Source organism: Phaseolus vulgaris, chromosome 11 (genome assembly GCF_051622355.1).
Source record: "Phaseolus vulgaris cultivar YP4 chromosome 11, ASM5162235v1, whole genome shotgun sequence".
Classification (NCBI taxonomy): Eukaryota; Viridiplantae; Streptophyta; class Magnoliopsida; order Fabales; family Fabaceae; genus Phaseolus; species Phaseolus vulgaris.
The window spans coordinates 201,780-218,942 of record NC_143508.1 but is presented as its reverse complement, the minus strand read 5'-3'; the positions used below and the strand labels follow the sequence as shown (position 1 = coordinate 218,942).

Here is a 17,163-nt window from a genome sequence, read left to right as displayed (position 1 = left end):
GTTGCGAAAGATACTCACATCCATGACTGATGAACACTGGAGCATGAGAAAACAGTGAAGAAGAAGCAGATCGATTCATTGCCCTATTGTAATAACTTGTTTATAACTTGTTTGTATCTATAAGAAAACTAAATTAATAAAATAGTTTCCTACTTTTCATATTATTCGAAATAGTAAAATAAAAAGATCCAAATTGTCTTCAATACTCAATATACTTGGCTAGTTTTATGAATTTCTGCACACCAAATACAACTTTAATTCATCCATACAAAACAGACAAAGTTTGGAACAATGAAGTAAATTTTAATTATATACTTTAGGGGAGTAAGGAATACATTATCACATTTAAACAAACTTTACAGCCATAAGAGTATCACAATGCAAACAGTCCAGAGTGACATAATTTTTGATGTACAAATGAACCCCCACACTGTTCTTCCCTCCCCACCAACCTTTCTTGGCTTAGCCCAGTTGATGCATTCCATTTCACAAATTTCCAAGCACCAAAGGTTTCATCCAATTCCAGAATCAAATAAACAAAACACCAAATTACAGTAAGAGACTAGGCAGCGCCAATGAAATTCCCAATCCCAGACCTTAAACAAAAATAATTTATGAAGCAAATAACCCAGTATGAAAGAATGAAGTCCCCACCCACCCCCGAATTAAGTTGCATAGTTGTAATGATGATGAATATACATATAACAGTAACACCCCTTTTATTGTTGTTCACCTCCACATCCTCATGAACATGAACATGAACATGAACTTGAACACGAATGGTAATTTAGAATCTGTTCCTTGATGTCACTCTGCGATGGCTTTGGTCTTTGACCTGTAGAGGAGTTTCTTCTTCTTGGATGTTTGGTTGTCTATGGTGAGTACTACCTTGCCAGCTTCACCACTTTTGAAACCGTTGCTGATTACGGTCTCATCTGCGGGAGCAATTTTCCTGTTCTTCTGCACAATGACAGTGTATCCATCCTCAGTGCTGGGCACAAATTCAGCCACATAGCTCACATCCCAACCCACCACTCGGATTTCCCAAACTAGATGGCTTTTCTGCAGGTTCAGAAACATTTATATATCAGTACCCTACACTCTTTCTACTTAAAGAAAGGGAGAAAAAAAATGATTGGTTACCTCAGAAACTGGGAACTCGACAGCATGTTTGGTTGCAGGTTTGATTGTGACCTCCGTAACAGCATCAGCAGTGGTGAATTCCTGTTCACCCTCTCTGCTCAGTCCACCGTACTGAAGCGGCACCAGCTCCGGAGCAATATATCTGTGCATCAATCATCTGAATAAGACCGAAATACATGGATGGGGAAGCAAATAGAGAAAGCAAAAGAGAGAGAAATGATTTACTTGAAAAGGGTTTCTGCAGACTTGGATGGCCCAGCAAACACAAACTTGCTCTTGGTCCTCTGTGTGAAGAAGGGACTGATCATCCTATAAAAGGCAAGGTACCACCATGGAACATTGATGAATATCTGCACAAACAAAAAACAGTTGAATAGGAGTTGAAATGATGATCAAAAAAGGTAAAGGGGTTGAAGAGGGTACCTGCTTGGCCACAAACTCAGGGTAGTTATCCTGAAGCAGGAGAAGGGCCTGATTGGTGGCTTGCCGGAGCTCCCTCTTGCCGAGTCCCGGAGAGTTCTTAAGGTCGTTGACCTGCACAATGGTGGAGATGGCAGTGGGAGAGAAATCAAGGCTTCTCACACTCTTCTCCAGCACCTGAATCCTCCACCTGATGAACTTGTTGCGCTTCTCCTCGTCGGAAAAGGTCTTGTTGTACAACTCCTTGTTCTCGAACTCACCGAACACGTTGTAGCACACTGGGTGTCCTTCTTTGTCCTGTCCATCGGTGAACACCACCTTGTCCCAATCGCTTCCAAAATCTTCCAGTACCAGAGCGTCTATTCCGAATTCCTTCCGCCAACGCACGGTGTTCTTGAGCATGGTGAAGGCCTCCTTCACCTTGAAATCCCTCGCTCTCAGAAACTTTAGCAGAATCACATCGCTCCTCTCATCCGCCAGCAGCGGAATTCCCCATATCTCCACTTCCTCCGGACCAACTTCCTCTTCCACCACCGTCGTCTCTTCTACCTTCTCCTTCTCTTCTGTCACCTCTTCTTCCTTCTTCTCTTCCGTCACCTCTTCTTCCTTCTTCTCTTCTTTAACTTCATCATCCTTCTTCTCTTCTTTAACTTCATCATCCTTCTTCTCTTCTATCACTTCTACTTCCTTCTTCTCTTCTTTCACTTCAACATCCTTCTTCTCTTCTGTCACTTCTACTTCCTTCTTCTCTTCCGTCACTTCTACTTCCTTCGTCTCTTCTTTCACCTCAGCATCCTTCTTCTCTTCCGTCACTTCTATTTCCGTCGTCTCTTCTTTCACTTCAACATCCTTCTTCTCTTCCGAAACTTCCGGTGCCTTCTTCTCCGCTTCTTCCGCGGCCTCTCCTGCTGCCACTTCCGGCTCCTTGACGGTGTCCGGTTTCTTCTTCTCTGGTTCCGGTGTGGCGGGCTTGGGCGCAGTTAGGTCGCGTTTGTTAAGCGACTCTTGAACAAGCTTCTTGAGATCCTCAAGGGCTTTCTTCTGGGCCTCGGGGAGGTCGCCGACGACATTGGTCTCCTCCTTAAACGAAACCGATTCAGAAATCTTGTCTTCAACACCGGCCTGAGCCTTCTCCGGGGTTTCAGTTTCAGCTTGAGCTTCGATGGTGGGTGGTTGGACTTCAGGTTCAGGTTCCGGTTGAGGTTGGGTGGTGGGTGGGTTGTCGACAGGAACAGGGTCGACGAGGGGCGGAACTTCCTGAGGAGGAGGTGGATTTTGGGGTTCTTGGGCCATGGAGGAATGAAGAAGAAAGGTAGAAAGAAGGTGAAGAAATGGATGAATGGTTGTGAAGAAGAAGAAGAAGAAGAAGAGAGTGAATATGTGTATGTTGTTGTCCTCTCTGTTTGATGGTAGAAACCAGTCTGTCATGCCAGCAGATACACCACTTTCTTTCTAATTTGGTGGGTCCCTTTTCCCCTAATCATTCTTCTCTCTATGGATACTAACAAACATTGCTTCTAACCTTCAATCTTCTTCCTTCCTAACGTCATTTCAATAACATTTCCAAAAACTTTACCATTCCCAATTTCAAAACCATTTTCTATGCCTGTCTCCATCGTTTACCCAATAACTTCAAAGATAAACTCTTCAAAATGCCCGGATCCAAGATTACTAATTACCTCACCAGTGTCGATAGGTTGACATCTTCTCCTTAACACACATTTAACGTTGTAAATGTGATAATAACGTGATAGAGTGAGATTGCACGCGAATGAGCATTGTAACTTCAAAATATGATAAAAAAAAATATTACATCGGTTCTTAGAAATAATCGGTGTAATATATATTTTTTTACTCATAATGATCCATATTACATTGGTTAAGTCATCTAACCGATGTAATATATGATCTATATTAAAAAAATGATTTTTTTTGGGTGGGTCATAAACGTCATATAAGTAATCACTTATAGACACACTGGTAATCAGTTTTGCATGTGTCTGTATATGTGGGAAACTCATGGCTAGGTAACCAGTTATGGTAGGGTTATTACATTGATTAAGTCATCTAACCGATGTAATATATGATTTTTATACCGGTTGAGTCATCTAACCGATGTAATACGTGATTTTTATTAAAAAAATTGATTTTTTTTCATGAAGAGTTGGTGACCATAAACGTCACATAGGTAAACACTTACCGATACACGGGTAACTAGTTTTGCGTGTCCAGTATATGTGGAGGAACCTGTGGCTCGGTAGTTTTGGTATGGTTTGCATGTGTTACGAGTTATATATTATAATATAGAGTCAATGTCACATCCTCACCAAATATTACGTCTGCAGCGTCAATTAATGTCACGCAGAATGTGTCAAGTCTGTGTTAATGATCGAGAGTGATAATAAAACATTTTTCTTAGCTCACCTAACCATTTTTAACAAATTTATTTAATTTCTTTTAATATAAACAAAACAACTCTTTTAAACTCAATTTTTTCTCTTATGACCAATCAAACATTACATGAAACTAATTTAAATTCATGGTACGCATTAATTCTTTCGTTTGGTATAATCTTAAAATTGATATTATCACGTTTACAGCTAATTGCTAATTATTTTAAAGTCCTAAAAAATTATGGTTATAACTTCCTTGTTCGTAATTAGTAACAACCAATAACAGAGCAGCAGCAAACAAAAAATAGCTGTCTACATTAAAATAACCTAAAATATTGCATATTTAAGTTATATCAAACGAAAAACAAAATAAGTTATACAGTTTAAGCTTCATTGAAAATTGCAATTTACTTTCGAATTTTTCAAATTCGATACTCACATCACATCAAATTTTATCACTGAATTACTACAATTAATAGTTTTTGAATGCACAATATTAACTAACAAAAATTCTCTTAACTACATTTTTTTTTACTTCTACAGAAAATTCTTTTGTCTTCCTAAAAAGATTTTCTCATATCCAAAGATTATAGCCTTTTAAAAGAAAAAAAAAACAATTTGGATTATTTCCCTTTTAAAAAAATGGCACTTATATATAAGTGAATCAAATATCTTAGATATGATTGTATTCTAACATATAGTGTGATTCCATAACTTCACTATATTCAATTAATTTATACAACAATATGCTTTTCTTTCATTTACTAAACAAATAAATGATTCTTTTTTGGTAGACACAAAAATATATTTATTAAAAAGTCAATTCATCACTGTATACAAATAAAGCTTCTTTATTATATTCCAATAAATTCGAATAAAGTTTGTTAGGAAAGATTCAATTTGATTTTCATATTCTTTTTACTTTTTTTATAAATTCTATGCTAGTGCACTGTTTAAAACATATATTCAGAATTATTACAAGGCGAGAGCGATTATTTAAATTTATACTGGTAAAATATTTGCAATATATATATATTTAATAAAACTTTTTATTACTGAAAATAAAATACAAAGATTAAATTGTAAATATAAATAAATAGGTTGATGAGAAGAATAATGTGATAAGGCATGTATGTATGTGTATGTATGATGTATGTATGTAAAGTAGTGGGGTCCACCTTAATATGCATGAAATCCTGGACACAGGCTGTGATTGGAATAGATTAATGTTGGCAGCATCATGATGATGACATGCTATGCAACCCTAACACGCTGCCAACAACACACATTTGAATATTTCGATTCATATCAAACAAAATGCCAACATTACAAGTTGTGATTAAGCTTTATAAGACTATTTCAAATCCTAATATTTCAAAATTAGTGTGATGATAAATTTTAATGTATAAGAATTAATTTATAAATCTTTATTAGAGAATATATTTAAGTAAAAAACAGTAGTTTTTAAACTTAAGAAATATCATAGCTTGATGATTGATTTTTCTGACTTTTATACTAGGTTGTTGCTTTTTTTAATCCTGATTGTAGGTATCTTAGGTATCTGTTAATTATCATGATTTCCGTTCTATCACTTATAAATACTATAATCAAGATTCAACTACAAATTTTATCGGATTCGACCCATGATCATACAATTCTTTAACCTCTTACATTCCTTAACCTCTTGTATAGACCAATAAAACTAAAAGGTCCTCAAACCTTAAATTTTTACCATATATATTGGAAAGACAATTCATTATATATAAGTGGGTGCAAACCTTACTCCATGAATCGATTTTATGAGGTTTACATAGGCCAATAAAACTAAAAGGTCCTTAAACCTTAAATTCTTACCATATATGTTGGACTAGAGATGATGACAATTTTTTATATATAAATGGGTGCAAACCTCATTCCATAAGTCAATTTTATAGAATTAAGTTAGACTTAAAGTTCACTTCTTAATATGGTATCAGAGTCATTTTTAAACATATCTTAACGAATATTTGTTGGACCTATCAAGTTATTTATCGGATCGTTATCAAATTAATCCAATACATTATCCCACACACGAGCAACCCACCGGTAAACAATATCGAACTTGACCATTATCATACAATTATGTTTTTTTATATATCTAAAATGAGGAAAATGAAGAATTATTGTGAGAAAAAAAAAAAACAGAGGAAAAGAATGGTTACGTGCGAAAGACTAATTGCTACGTGGTTATGCTAAGCCAAAACCCATTCATATTTTTTAATGGATAACTCTGAAACCAGTCATCGTCTAATGATTATTAATGTAATAAAATAGAAGATGATGTATTCACCTTCATTCACTATTCTGACTTTTCTTTTCCTATCAAATCACTTTCAATTTTTTTAACTTAACCCTCACAATCAATTAATGTCACAGTTTCAATCTTATCATCTCTTTCACATAAAACCCATTTCTCAACACGCAACTCCTCCTCTATTAACCTACCACCTTCAACTAATACATTTATATACTAGAAATTGGAACCCAATTTATTACTAATTTTTAAATATATTTGGTCAACAAACAACACTTCATAAAACTTTAAAATTATAGACAAAAAAAAAACTAATTATTCCTTCTGTTTCCAAATTATATTATTCAGAAAGTTATACAAACCTTATTTTAAAAAAATAATAATAATTTTGTTTAGTTAAATTATATGGTGCCACGATGTCTTGATCCCGAATTTTTTTAGAATTGCAGGAGATTTCTAATAATTTATCTTATAACACGTTGTAATTAATTATAACAAATATTAAAACGTAATATTATTATATATGAAGAATAAAAAAAACTGATGATGAAGTAGACACGATAAAAAAAAATTAAGATACTTCTTTTATGTTTCTAAACATAAACTGATAATTTCTATTAGGCTTTTTCCATTCCCGAAGAAAAAAAAAGTTACCTATATATTTATTGTTTCTACTAATTTCTTACATGTTCATCAAAATGTTTTTGAAATATAAGAATTTGAATAGATATAACACTCAAACTAATTTAAGTGATCTTATTTTTTTTAATTTGGATCCGTAACACAACACTAACGCATCATCTCTCACTTTCAAATTACCTTTAATTAATAATATTGGTTCTACCCATATTTAAGTATCAAATTTTTCTATGATTACAAACTTAAAACTAATTTTTTTTATAACATAAACATTGATACATATAAAAATTTAATTTTAAATCAAAATAAAAACATATTAACATTTTAAACTTTAAGATAAGGGTATTATCATAAATTTCTAATTTATATAATTATTTTAATATCCTTATTTAGTCACATTAATCATATAATTTACAACTTCTTCACTAAACACTACTCACTTTTAACTTGCTTTTCTTAAATTCAAAAGAATATAACTTGAGAGTATCTTTTCATTCCTTTCTTTGTCTATTCACTTCCAACCTCAATTAAACATGGTGTAAGTAAAAGATGACTTGAGCGTCTAAGTATATGAGTGCTTTAGACGGTATGACTGTTTGACACCCTTCACATTGGTCCTCATTCTTAAGGGCTAAATTAGCTCAATTCATACAATAAAATAGACCATTACTCTTAATTCACTGTCTAACTCCATGTCTTTTTTTTTAAAAACAAGTCCTATATATTTGAAAGTCCAAATACAGCAACAGGTACAGTGATAAGAGGGTTTATCTGAACAAGCAAAATATAATTTTCACCCCATATAGCCATGAAAAAGAAGGAGTGAACAGAATATAAGAACTGTCTATTGTCGTCTGATACCTTTGTTATTGTAAATGTAAGATTTACCAAAGAAAGTGAAGAAGGCCAATCCCATGACACTGAGAGCAGCAAGTAGCCAGTAAAAGTAATTAAGATGCGCCTTGTTCAGATTATTAGCAAACCAACTATCTTCTCCATCTTTGCCTGTCACTTTCTCTATCACAGAAATCAGAAAGCCGCTTATAAAGCTCCCAACACCAAATATGCTCAAGTACAGAGCAAGACCCATGCTTCTCAGTTCATTTGGGACCTGGTCATAGAAAAATTCCTGTAGACCAACCATGGTAAAAACTTCAGACATTCCGAACAACAAATATTGGGGAACCAACCACCATATACTCATCGGAACAGTTGCATCAGCTTCATCAACAACACCAGACTCTTTAGCTATTTTCAATCTCTTGGTCTCAACAAGTGCTGCAAGTACTATACTAAACACGGATATTAAAATTCCAGTTCCAATTCTTTGCAGCATTGTGATGCCTGAGGGTTTGCCAGTGATAGCTCTTGCCAGTGGCACAAATAAGCGGTCATAGATGAGACTGAAGAGAACAATGGCCACAGTGATGAGCGTTTGAAGAGAAGCAGGAGGTATGTCAATGCCGGGTAATATTGTTCTCTCCAGAGTAACCCCTTGCTTAGTAAAGAATGTTGGAACTTGAGCAAACACCACTGCATAAATCAGAGTTGAAGCCCAAATGGGAACCAGCCTTAGTACTGCTTTAGCTTCTTCTACCTCACTTGGGCTACAACTCTCCTCTTCCATGGAATCCTCGTCCTTTAGCTCCAACAACGCTTTGTTCAGAAACCTGTCAATGTGCAAAACACTTTAAAGGAAGTTGCACATAGCGTAAAAACAAAACTCAAATGGGACTAAGAATAAGACTCCAAAACCAGCAGAAATTAGCATTGTGATTCTTACTCGAATTGTTCAGAACTTTGATGAGGAAGTATTCCATCACGGCCAATTCTGCGATTTCTTATAGCAGCAACAAATACACGGCCAATTCTGCGAAAGGGTCTTTTGTCTTGCTGCTGAATGTTAAACCTGTAGGTCATTGTTCCTAACAAGAAAACAAGTAATGCAAGAATCATGGCAATACAAGGAATTCCAAATCCAAGAACCCAACTAAGGTTGTCTTGTATATAGTTCAAGACCGAAAGAGTTGCCATGCATCCAAGACACATAGTAAAATACCACCAATTAAAGAACGAGCTTCTATCTTTGTGCTCCTTTGGATGTTGTTCATCGAATTGATCTGCTCCAAAAGCCTGAACACAGGGCTTATGTCCACCTTGCCCAATGGCGACCAAATAAAGGGAGATGAAAAACAAAATCACTTGCGAGCGAGGAGGAGAGCATGATTTGAGTTCATTGTCGACTTGGCATTCAGAGTTGGAGAGAGAAGGAAGCATAGCTGATAGTGTTAACAGTCCTAGACCCTGTGATTCATATTAAGCCATGGATTAACATCAAAACAATGTAAGAACACATCCTTCACAATCAATTGTGTCAAATCAAATCATCGTATCAAACTTTTACTTAATTTTCCATTCACTAGCAATTCAAGATCGCTGAGAAAAACAGAAACATAATGGAAATGAGTGTAATCAAATCATCATATCAAACTATAACCTATTATTTAAAATAAATAATACAGAATGCACAATCTTTTCTTTAACTAAGTCGTTCATGAACGAAATAAATTTCAATGATTTGGCGCCTTCAATTAAGAAAGCCCTAAAATTGAAGTTCCTGTTCAAACATCGAAGTGAAGCAGAAGTAACCCAAGTGCAAACAGTTCGATGATAATAACATCATCTTATTATGAACGACACATTTTTTTCCTGGTCTTATTACCAAAACACCACTGAATTTAATTGCAATAGCAATTTTAAAGTATATGTTTTGAGGGTAACTAAACATATTCAAGTTAAAAACCAAAGTAAAAAAAGACATTTTAGTATTACTAAAGATTATATGTTGAAATAAATTACGTTTTTTTAACAATCAAATGAATAAATTAAATATATTAGCATTAGTTTGTAAAATTAATTGAAACCAGTTTTACAAAAATAGTATACATCCTAAAAAAATTTAAGAGAAATGTAAAAGTGTAATTATTATTACTACTATTACCACTGAAAATACGTTTAACATGGCGTTTGACTCGGCTATAAAATATATATAAAAAAATAGTAGTTATGCCAAAGTGCTGGGAAACTTTATAAATTCTTCTAGACAATGAGTAGTTTTTAACCATTCGTAATTTTAACTTTATTTTCAATTTTTTATTTACTTTAATTTTAAAGAAGTTTTTAAGACTATAGTTAAGTTAAATGTTACCTTGAAATTCAAAACAAACAAGAGTAGAAAATATATAATAAAAATGAAACTATTTAAAAAAAAAATACATATTTATTCTTATGATAGTTAAAAACTTTAATTAGATTCACTAACTAATACTTAGCAATTATTACCATCAATAAACTTGTTAAATAGTCATAACTCGAAGAAAAATTTGACCGTCTGAATAGTGAATAGTATTTGGAATTGATGAGCATACAAAATTGATATTTAAAAAAAAAATCTAACAAAATTGAAACCAGTTCAATAATAACGAAACTGGCTACACGACAATCATTTCATTATTCTCACTTATATTTTAAAAGAAAATATTAATATCAAGTCAACCTAAGGACTAAAAGTTATTTTTCCTATTTATGATAGGGATTAGTATGAATAAAAAGTAATTTACTTATTACTGTATTAAATTAGATATTCGTGATTCTTTATTATTTTAGTTGTTAAATTCAGTACTGAAGATAATAAATTATTGAAATCTATTAAATATGTTAAAATAGAAAATTGAAAGAATGAGTGAGTGACCAGGATGTAGACGAGGGAAGCGAGTATGATAGTGCGGTAGCGGCCGAGAAAGGAATCGGCGAGGAAAGCCCCAAGCAGAGGAAGCAATGAAGCAGTTCCCGACCAGACATTGATGTTCTCTGCGGCGGTGGCCGTGCTCTGACGGAGAGGTCCGGTGAGATACGATATCATGTTCCCCTGAATCCCATAATACGCAATTCTCTCCGCCACTTCCACACCTGATTCCGATTTCACACATGTTCATGTTAAATTCCTCCTTAATTCAACTTCAACTTCAATTAATCACTACCTTACCTATGATAAACCCAGCGGATCTCCACGACCCAGTTTTGGATCTCACGGCGGTTCCACCTCTGAAGTCCACCGCACCATCCACCACATCATCCCTCTCCTCCTCCTCTGCTCTCACTGCTTCTTCCAATCCATTCCCCATCCTCCGATTCTCTTCACCTTAATTTCTCACCCTTTCTTTTCCACTCTTCCTAATAAATCCCCCTAAATATCTCTCCTTTAGCCCTTATACACCTCTTCCAAACTTTCCAATTCATTTCTGAAAAAAGTTATTTTTATCCTAATCATTATTAAAAACAAATAATTGATTCAGGTGAAGGTGAAGGTGAAAGGTGGGCCCTTTGCAATAGGGTGAAGTGGATTGGAGGAGAGAGATGGAAGGTGAGGTCCACTAGTCCACTAATCCATTAGGAGAGAACAGAGGCTCTGTTCTGCTCTACTCTGCTCCACCTCCGATCCCCCACCCCCACACATCACGATCACGGCCGTGCAACCCAATTCCGCCGCCAGACTTCCCAGCTTCCGCTCAACTCCGGCCACCTGGTTAGAATCAGTCCTTCACTTTCCATTCACCTTCTCGCTTCTATTATTCCTTCTGTGCCTCATCAGCTCCTCTTAATAATGCATTTGTGTGTGTTCAGGAACGTGATGCTACTCCCCCCCCCACATCAAAATGGACATGTTCATGTTTGAGGACTCGGCGGCACCCTGTAGAGTTCGCGCAAAGCGTGGCTGTGCTACGCATCCCAGGAGTATTGCCGAAAGGGTTCGCAGGACTCGTATCAGTGATCGCATCAGAAAGCTTCAAGAACTTGTGCCAAACATGGATAAGGTTCTATTTCCGTCTTATCTTAACACCTCTATTTCATTTTAAAATTAGGAATTCGCTAAGCATTTTTCTAGATAACCAGTTAAGGAAACAAAAGTAAAAACTATTATGAAAAGGAACCTAATTATTGTATCAATAACTTACCATTTCATACTTGTTAAGTATCTAACAGTTTATTAACTGCCCCTTAACGGGGCCTTGGAAACTCAATAACAAAACCCTTCAAATTAATGTATGTTTGGAATTGATATTAGATGCTATTCATTGTGAATGAATCAACAATTGGTTGGATGCCAGAATCTTGTTGCAGGTATATTCTTTACTTAAACCAACTTGACCTCAATTCTCAAATGTGAGCTTCTGCTGTGCATTTTTCAGAAAGCTTTGATTTTCGCAGAAAGCTTAATGATTCAGGGGATTCAGAGTTCATAAATCTAATGAGTTAGTTATATGGTCATTAATCACTAATAAAGAGATTCAATAAAACTAGTCGCAATTTTGGAGAAAAATCACAAGAACTGCTATATTTGAAATTGATTGGGAAAAATACAAACTTTTAAGAGATAAATGATATTGGTTAAAGACCTTAGAATAACAAAACAACTAACTGTATCTACCAATATGGAGAAACTTACTCAATTCTAAATGTTTTAGCAAGAAACCATAAGAATGATATTGAGGTACTTTTGACTAGAACAAGAATATAGCTAGTTTTTAAGTATAACTTATTGATCATAGATTTTCCTTTTTTGTAATTATGTCTCTAAACATTAAAAAAATTTATTCAATTGTTTGAGTTTAAGAATTATTGATGAGTTTAAATTCATGGATTGAACACCATGTGAATGGCTAAAATACGATGATAAATCCTAGTATAAGTTAGACAATTATTATATTTCATGTACACCTATTTTCACATTTCTTTTCCATAACCATGGTCCAAATATAACAAATATAATCCACCTTTAATTAATAATATTGGTTCTACCCAAATTTTTAAGTCTCAAATTTTTTCTATAATTACAAACTTCAAACTAATTTTTCTATAACATATAAACATTGATACATATAAACATTTAGTTTTTAATAAAAATATATTAACATTTTCAACTTTAAGATAAGAGTATTATCATAAATTTCTAAGTTATATAATTATTTTAGTATCTTTTTTAGTCACGCCAATCATATAATTTACAAATTTTTCATTACTCACTTTTAACTTTCTTAAATTCAAAGAATCTAACTTGCGCGAGTATCTTTTCGTTCTTTTCTTTCCCTTTCCACTCTCAACCTCAACCAAACATGGTCTAAATAAAGGATGATTTGAGGGTCTGAATGCTTTAGGTGGTATGACTGTTTGACACCCTTCACATTGGCCCTCATTCTTAAGGGCTAGATTAGCTCAATTCATACAATAAAATAGACCATTACTCTTAATTCACTGTCTAACTCCATATATTTTTTTATACACAAGTCGTTTATATTTTAAAGTCCAAATACAACAACAGGTACACTGAATAAGAGGGTTTACCTGGACAATCAAAATAAAATTTTCACTCCATATAGCTATGAAAAAGAAGGACTGAACATAATAGAAGAATTGTCTATTGTCGTCTGATACCTTTGTTATTGTAAATGTAAGATTTACTAAAGAAAGTGAAGAAGGCCAATCCCATGACACTGAGAGCAGCAAGTAGCCAGTAAAAGTAATTAAGATGCGCCTTGTTCAGATTATTAGCAAACCAACTATCTTCTTTCCCTGTCACTTCCTCTATCACAGAAATCAGAAAGCTGCTTATAAAGTTCCCAGCACCAAATATGCTCAAGTACAGAGCAAGACCCATGCTTCTCAGTTCATTTGGGACCTGGTCATAGAAAAATTCTTGTAGACCAACCATGGTAAAAACTTCAGACATTCCGAACAACAAATATTGGGGAACCAACCACCATATACTCATCGGAACAATTGCTTCAGCATCATCAACAAGACCAGACTCTTGAGCTATTTTCAATCTCTTGGTCTCAACAAGGGCTGCAACTACTATACTAGACACGGATATTAAAATTCCAGTTCCAATTCTTTGCAGCATTGTGATGCCTGAGGGTTTGCCAGTGATAGCTCTTGCCAGTGGCACAAATAAGCGGTCATAGATGGGACTGAAGAAAACAATGGCCACAGTCATGAGCGTTTGAAGAGAAGCAGGAGGTATGTCAATGCCGGGTAATATTGTTCTCTTCAGAGTAACCCCTTGCTTAGTAAAGAATGTTGGAACTTGAGCAAACACCACTGCATAAATCAGAGTTGAAGCCCAAATGGGAACCAGCCTTAGTACTGCTTTAGCTTCTTCTACCTCACTTGGGCTACAACTCTCCTCTTCCATGGAATCCTTGTCCTTTAACTCCAACAACGCTTTGTTAAGGAACCTGTCAATGTGCAAAACACTGTAAAGGAAGTTGCACAGAGCGTAAAAACAAAACTCAAATGGGACTGTTACAGACAAGAATCCGTAGCGACCTTAGACTTAAAACATTTAGTATAACTAAAAGTATACTCTTAACTAGTAAATAGTGTGTGATCCGCCTATATATCTTGTTTCTTCTCCCTTTACTTTCGTTATGTCTGTTCTTATAACTGGCAGTTATATGTCTGTTCTTATAACTGGTAGTTATATCTCTGTCATAAATACTCTTGTTTATTCCTATGCTGATCACTCAGGATTTTCACGATTTGTTCTTAATGTGGTATAACAACTTTTTATAACGAGATCAGATGATGCCTCAATATACCACTTCAGACTCAGCCCATATCACTACAGGAACTAAGAATGCAAAAAAAAAGACTACAAAACCAGCAGAAATTAGCATTGTGATTCTTACTCGAATTGTTCAGAACTTTGTTTAGGAAGTATTCCATCACGGCCAATTCTGCGATTTCTTATAGCAGCAACAAATACACGGCCAATTCTGCGAAAGGGTCTTTCGTCTTGCTGCTGAATGTTAAACCTGTAGGTCATTGTTCCTAACAAGAAAACAAGTAATGCAAGAATCATGGCAATACAAGGAATTCCAAATCCAAGAACCCAACTAAGGTTGTCTTGTATATAGTTCAAGATCGAAAGAGTCGCCAAGCATCCAGCACACATAGTAAAATACCACCAATTAAAGAACGAGCTTCTATCTTTGTGCTCCTTTGGATGTTGTTCATCGAATTGATCTGCTCCAAAAGCTTGAACACAGGGCTTATGTCCACCTTGCCCAATGGCGACCAAATAAAGGGAGATGAATAACAAAATCACTTGCGAGCGAGGAGGAGAGCATGATTTGAGTTCATTGTCGACTTGGCATTCAGAGTTGGAGAGAGAAGGAAGCATAGCTGATAGTGTTAACAGTCCTAGACCCTGTGATTCATATTAAGCCATGGATTAACATCAAAACAATGTAAGAACACATGTGTCAAATTAAATCATCGTATCAAACTTTTACTTAATTTTCCATTCACTAGCAATTCAAGATCGCTGAGAAAAGCAGAAACATAATGGAAATGAGTATAATAAAATCATGATATCAAACTATAACCTATTATTTAAAATAAATAATACAGAATGCACAATCTTTTCTTTAACTAAGTCGTTCACGAGCGAAATAAATTTCAATGATTTAGCTCCTTCAATTAAGAAAGCCCTAAAATTGAAGTTCCTGTTCAAACATCAAAGTGAAGCAGAAGCAACCCAAGTGCATACAGTTCGATTTTATTATGAAGGACACGTTTTTATTTCTGGTCTTATTACCAAAACACCACTGAATTTAATTGCAATAGCAATTTTAAAGTATCACGTGAAATTGTTTATGTTTTGAAGGTGACTAAACATGCTTAAGTCAAAAACCAAAGCACAAATAGACATTTTAGTATTATTAAAGATTTTATGTTGAAATAAATTACGTTTTTTAACAATAAAATGAATAAATTAAATATATTAACATTACTTTGTAAAATTAATTGAAACCAGTTTTACAAAAATAGTATACATCCTGAAAAAATTTAAGAGAAATTTAAAAGTGTAATTATTATTACTACTAAAAGGGAAGATAAAACTAAAAATACGTTTAACATGTCGTTTGACTCGGCTAATTTTGAACTTATCTTCACGTAAAAAAAAAGTAGTTATGCCAAAGTGCTGGGACACTTTATAAATTCTTCTAGACAATGAGTAGTTTTTAACCATTCGTAATTTTAACTTTATTTTCAATTTTTTATTTACTTTAATTTTAAAGAAGTTTTTAACACTATAGTTAAGTTAAATGTTACCTAGAAATTCAAAACAATCAAGAGTAGAAAATATATAATAAAAAATGAAATTATTTAAAAAAATATACATATTTATTCTTATGATAGTTAAAAACTTTAATTAGATTCACTAACTAATATATACTTAGCAATTATTATCATCAATAAACTTGTTAAATAGTCATAACATAACTCTAAGAAAAAGTTGACCATCTGAATAGTGAATAGTGAATAGTATTTTGTCAGATTTAAAAAAAAATCAAACAAAATTTATACCAGTTCAATAATAATAAATCTGGCTACATGACAATCATTTCATTATTCTTACTTATATTTTAAAGAAAAAAATTAACATCAAGTCAACCTAAGGACTAAAAGTTATTTTTCCTATTTATGACAGGGATTAGTACGAGTAAAAAGTAATTTACTTATTATTGTATTAAATTAGATATTCGTGATTCTTTATTATTTTAGCTGTTAAATTCAGTACTGAAGATAATAAATTATTGAAATCTATTAAATATGTTAAAATAGAAAATTGAAAGAATGAGTGAGTGACCAGGATGTAGACGAGGGAAGCGAGTATGATAGTGCGGTAGCGGCCGAGAAAGGAATCGGCGAGGAAAGCCCCAAGCAGAGGAAGCAATGAAGCAGTTCCCGACCAGACATTGATGTTCTCTGCGGCGGTGGCCGTGCTCTGACGGAGAGGTCCGGTGAGATACGATATCATGTTCCCCTGAATCCCATAATACGCAATTCTCTCCGCCACTTCCACACCTGATTCCGATTTCACACATGTTCATGTTAAACTCCTTCTTAATTCAATTTCAACTTCAATTAATCACTACCTTACCTATGATAAGCCCCGCGGATCTCCACGACCCAGTTTTGGATCTCACGGCGATTCCACCTCTGAAGTCCACCGCACCGTCCACCACATCGTCCCTCTCCTCCTCCTCCTCTGCTCCCACTGCTTCTTCCAATCCCTTCCCCATCCTCTGATTTCTCTTCACCTTAATTTCTCTTCCACTCTTCCTAATAAATCCCCCAAAATTTCTTTCCTTTCTCTTTATTTCTTGATTTAGACCTCTTCCAAACCTTCCAGTTCATTTCTGAAAA

The 17,163-nt window shown here is 34.5% G+C and overlaps 3 protein-coding genes across 3 annotated transcripts; all 3 read right to left on the bottom strand.

Annotated features, from left to right (window-relative positions):
• Positions 1-282: 282 nt before the first annotated feature.
• On the bottom strand, positions 283-3,203 carry LOC137832854 (patellin-3). The gene is made up of 4 exons (XM_068641221.2): positions 1,567-3,203; positions 1,369-1,493; positions 1,144-1,285; positions 283-1,062 (listed from the first exon to the last, which is right to left on the bottom strand). The coding sequence occupies exons 1-4, from the start codon at positions 2,989-2,991 to the stop codon at positions 808-810; spliced, it is 1,947 nt and encodes a 648-aa protein (XP_068497322.2). The 5' UTR covers positions 2,992-3,203; the 3' UTR covers positions 283-807.
• Positions 3,204-7,583: 4,380 nt separating this feature from the next.
• Positions 7,584-11,244, bottom strand: LOC137832812 (protein NRT1/ PTR FAMILY 5.10). Its single transcript, XM_068641168.2, has 4 exons — positions 10,934-11,244; positions 10,640-10,857; positions 8,672-9,192; positions 7,584-8,558 (listed from the first exon to the last, which is right to left on the bottom strand). The coding sequence occupies exons 1-4, from the start codon at positions 11,070-11,072 to the stop codon at positions 7,733-7,735; spliced, it is 1,704 nt and encodes a 567-aa protein (XP_068497269.2). The 5' UTR covers positions 11,073-11,244; the 3' UTR covers positions 7,584-7,732.
• A 2,024-nt stretch (positions 11,245-13,268) lies between these two features.
• LOC137832830 (protein NRT1/ PTR FAMILY 5.10) lies at positions 13,269-17,039 on the bottom strand. Its single transcript, XM_068641188.2, has 4 exons — positions 16,898-17,039; positions 16,604-16,821; positions 14,637-15,157; positions 13,269-14,183 (listed from the first exon to the last, which is right to left on the bottom strand). The coding sequence occupies exons 1-4, from the start codon at positions 17,037-17,039 to the stop codon at positions 13,364-13,366; spliced, it is 1,701 nt and encodes a 566-aa protein (XP_068497289.2). The 3' UTR covers positions 13,269-13,363.
• Between the last annotated feature and the right edge of the window lie 124 nt (positions 17,040-17,163).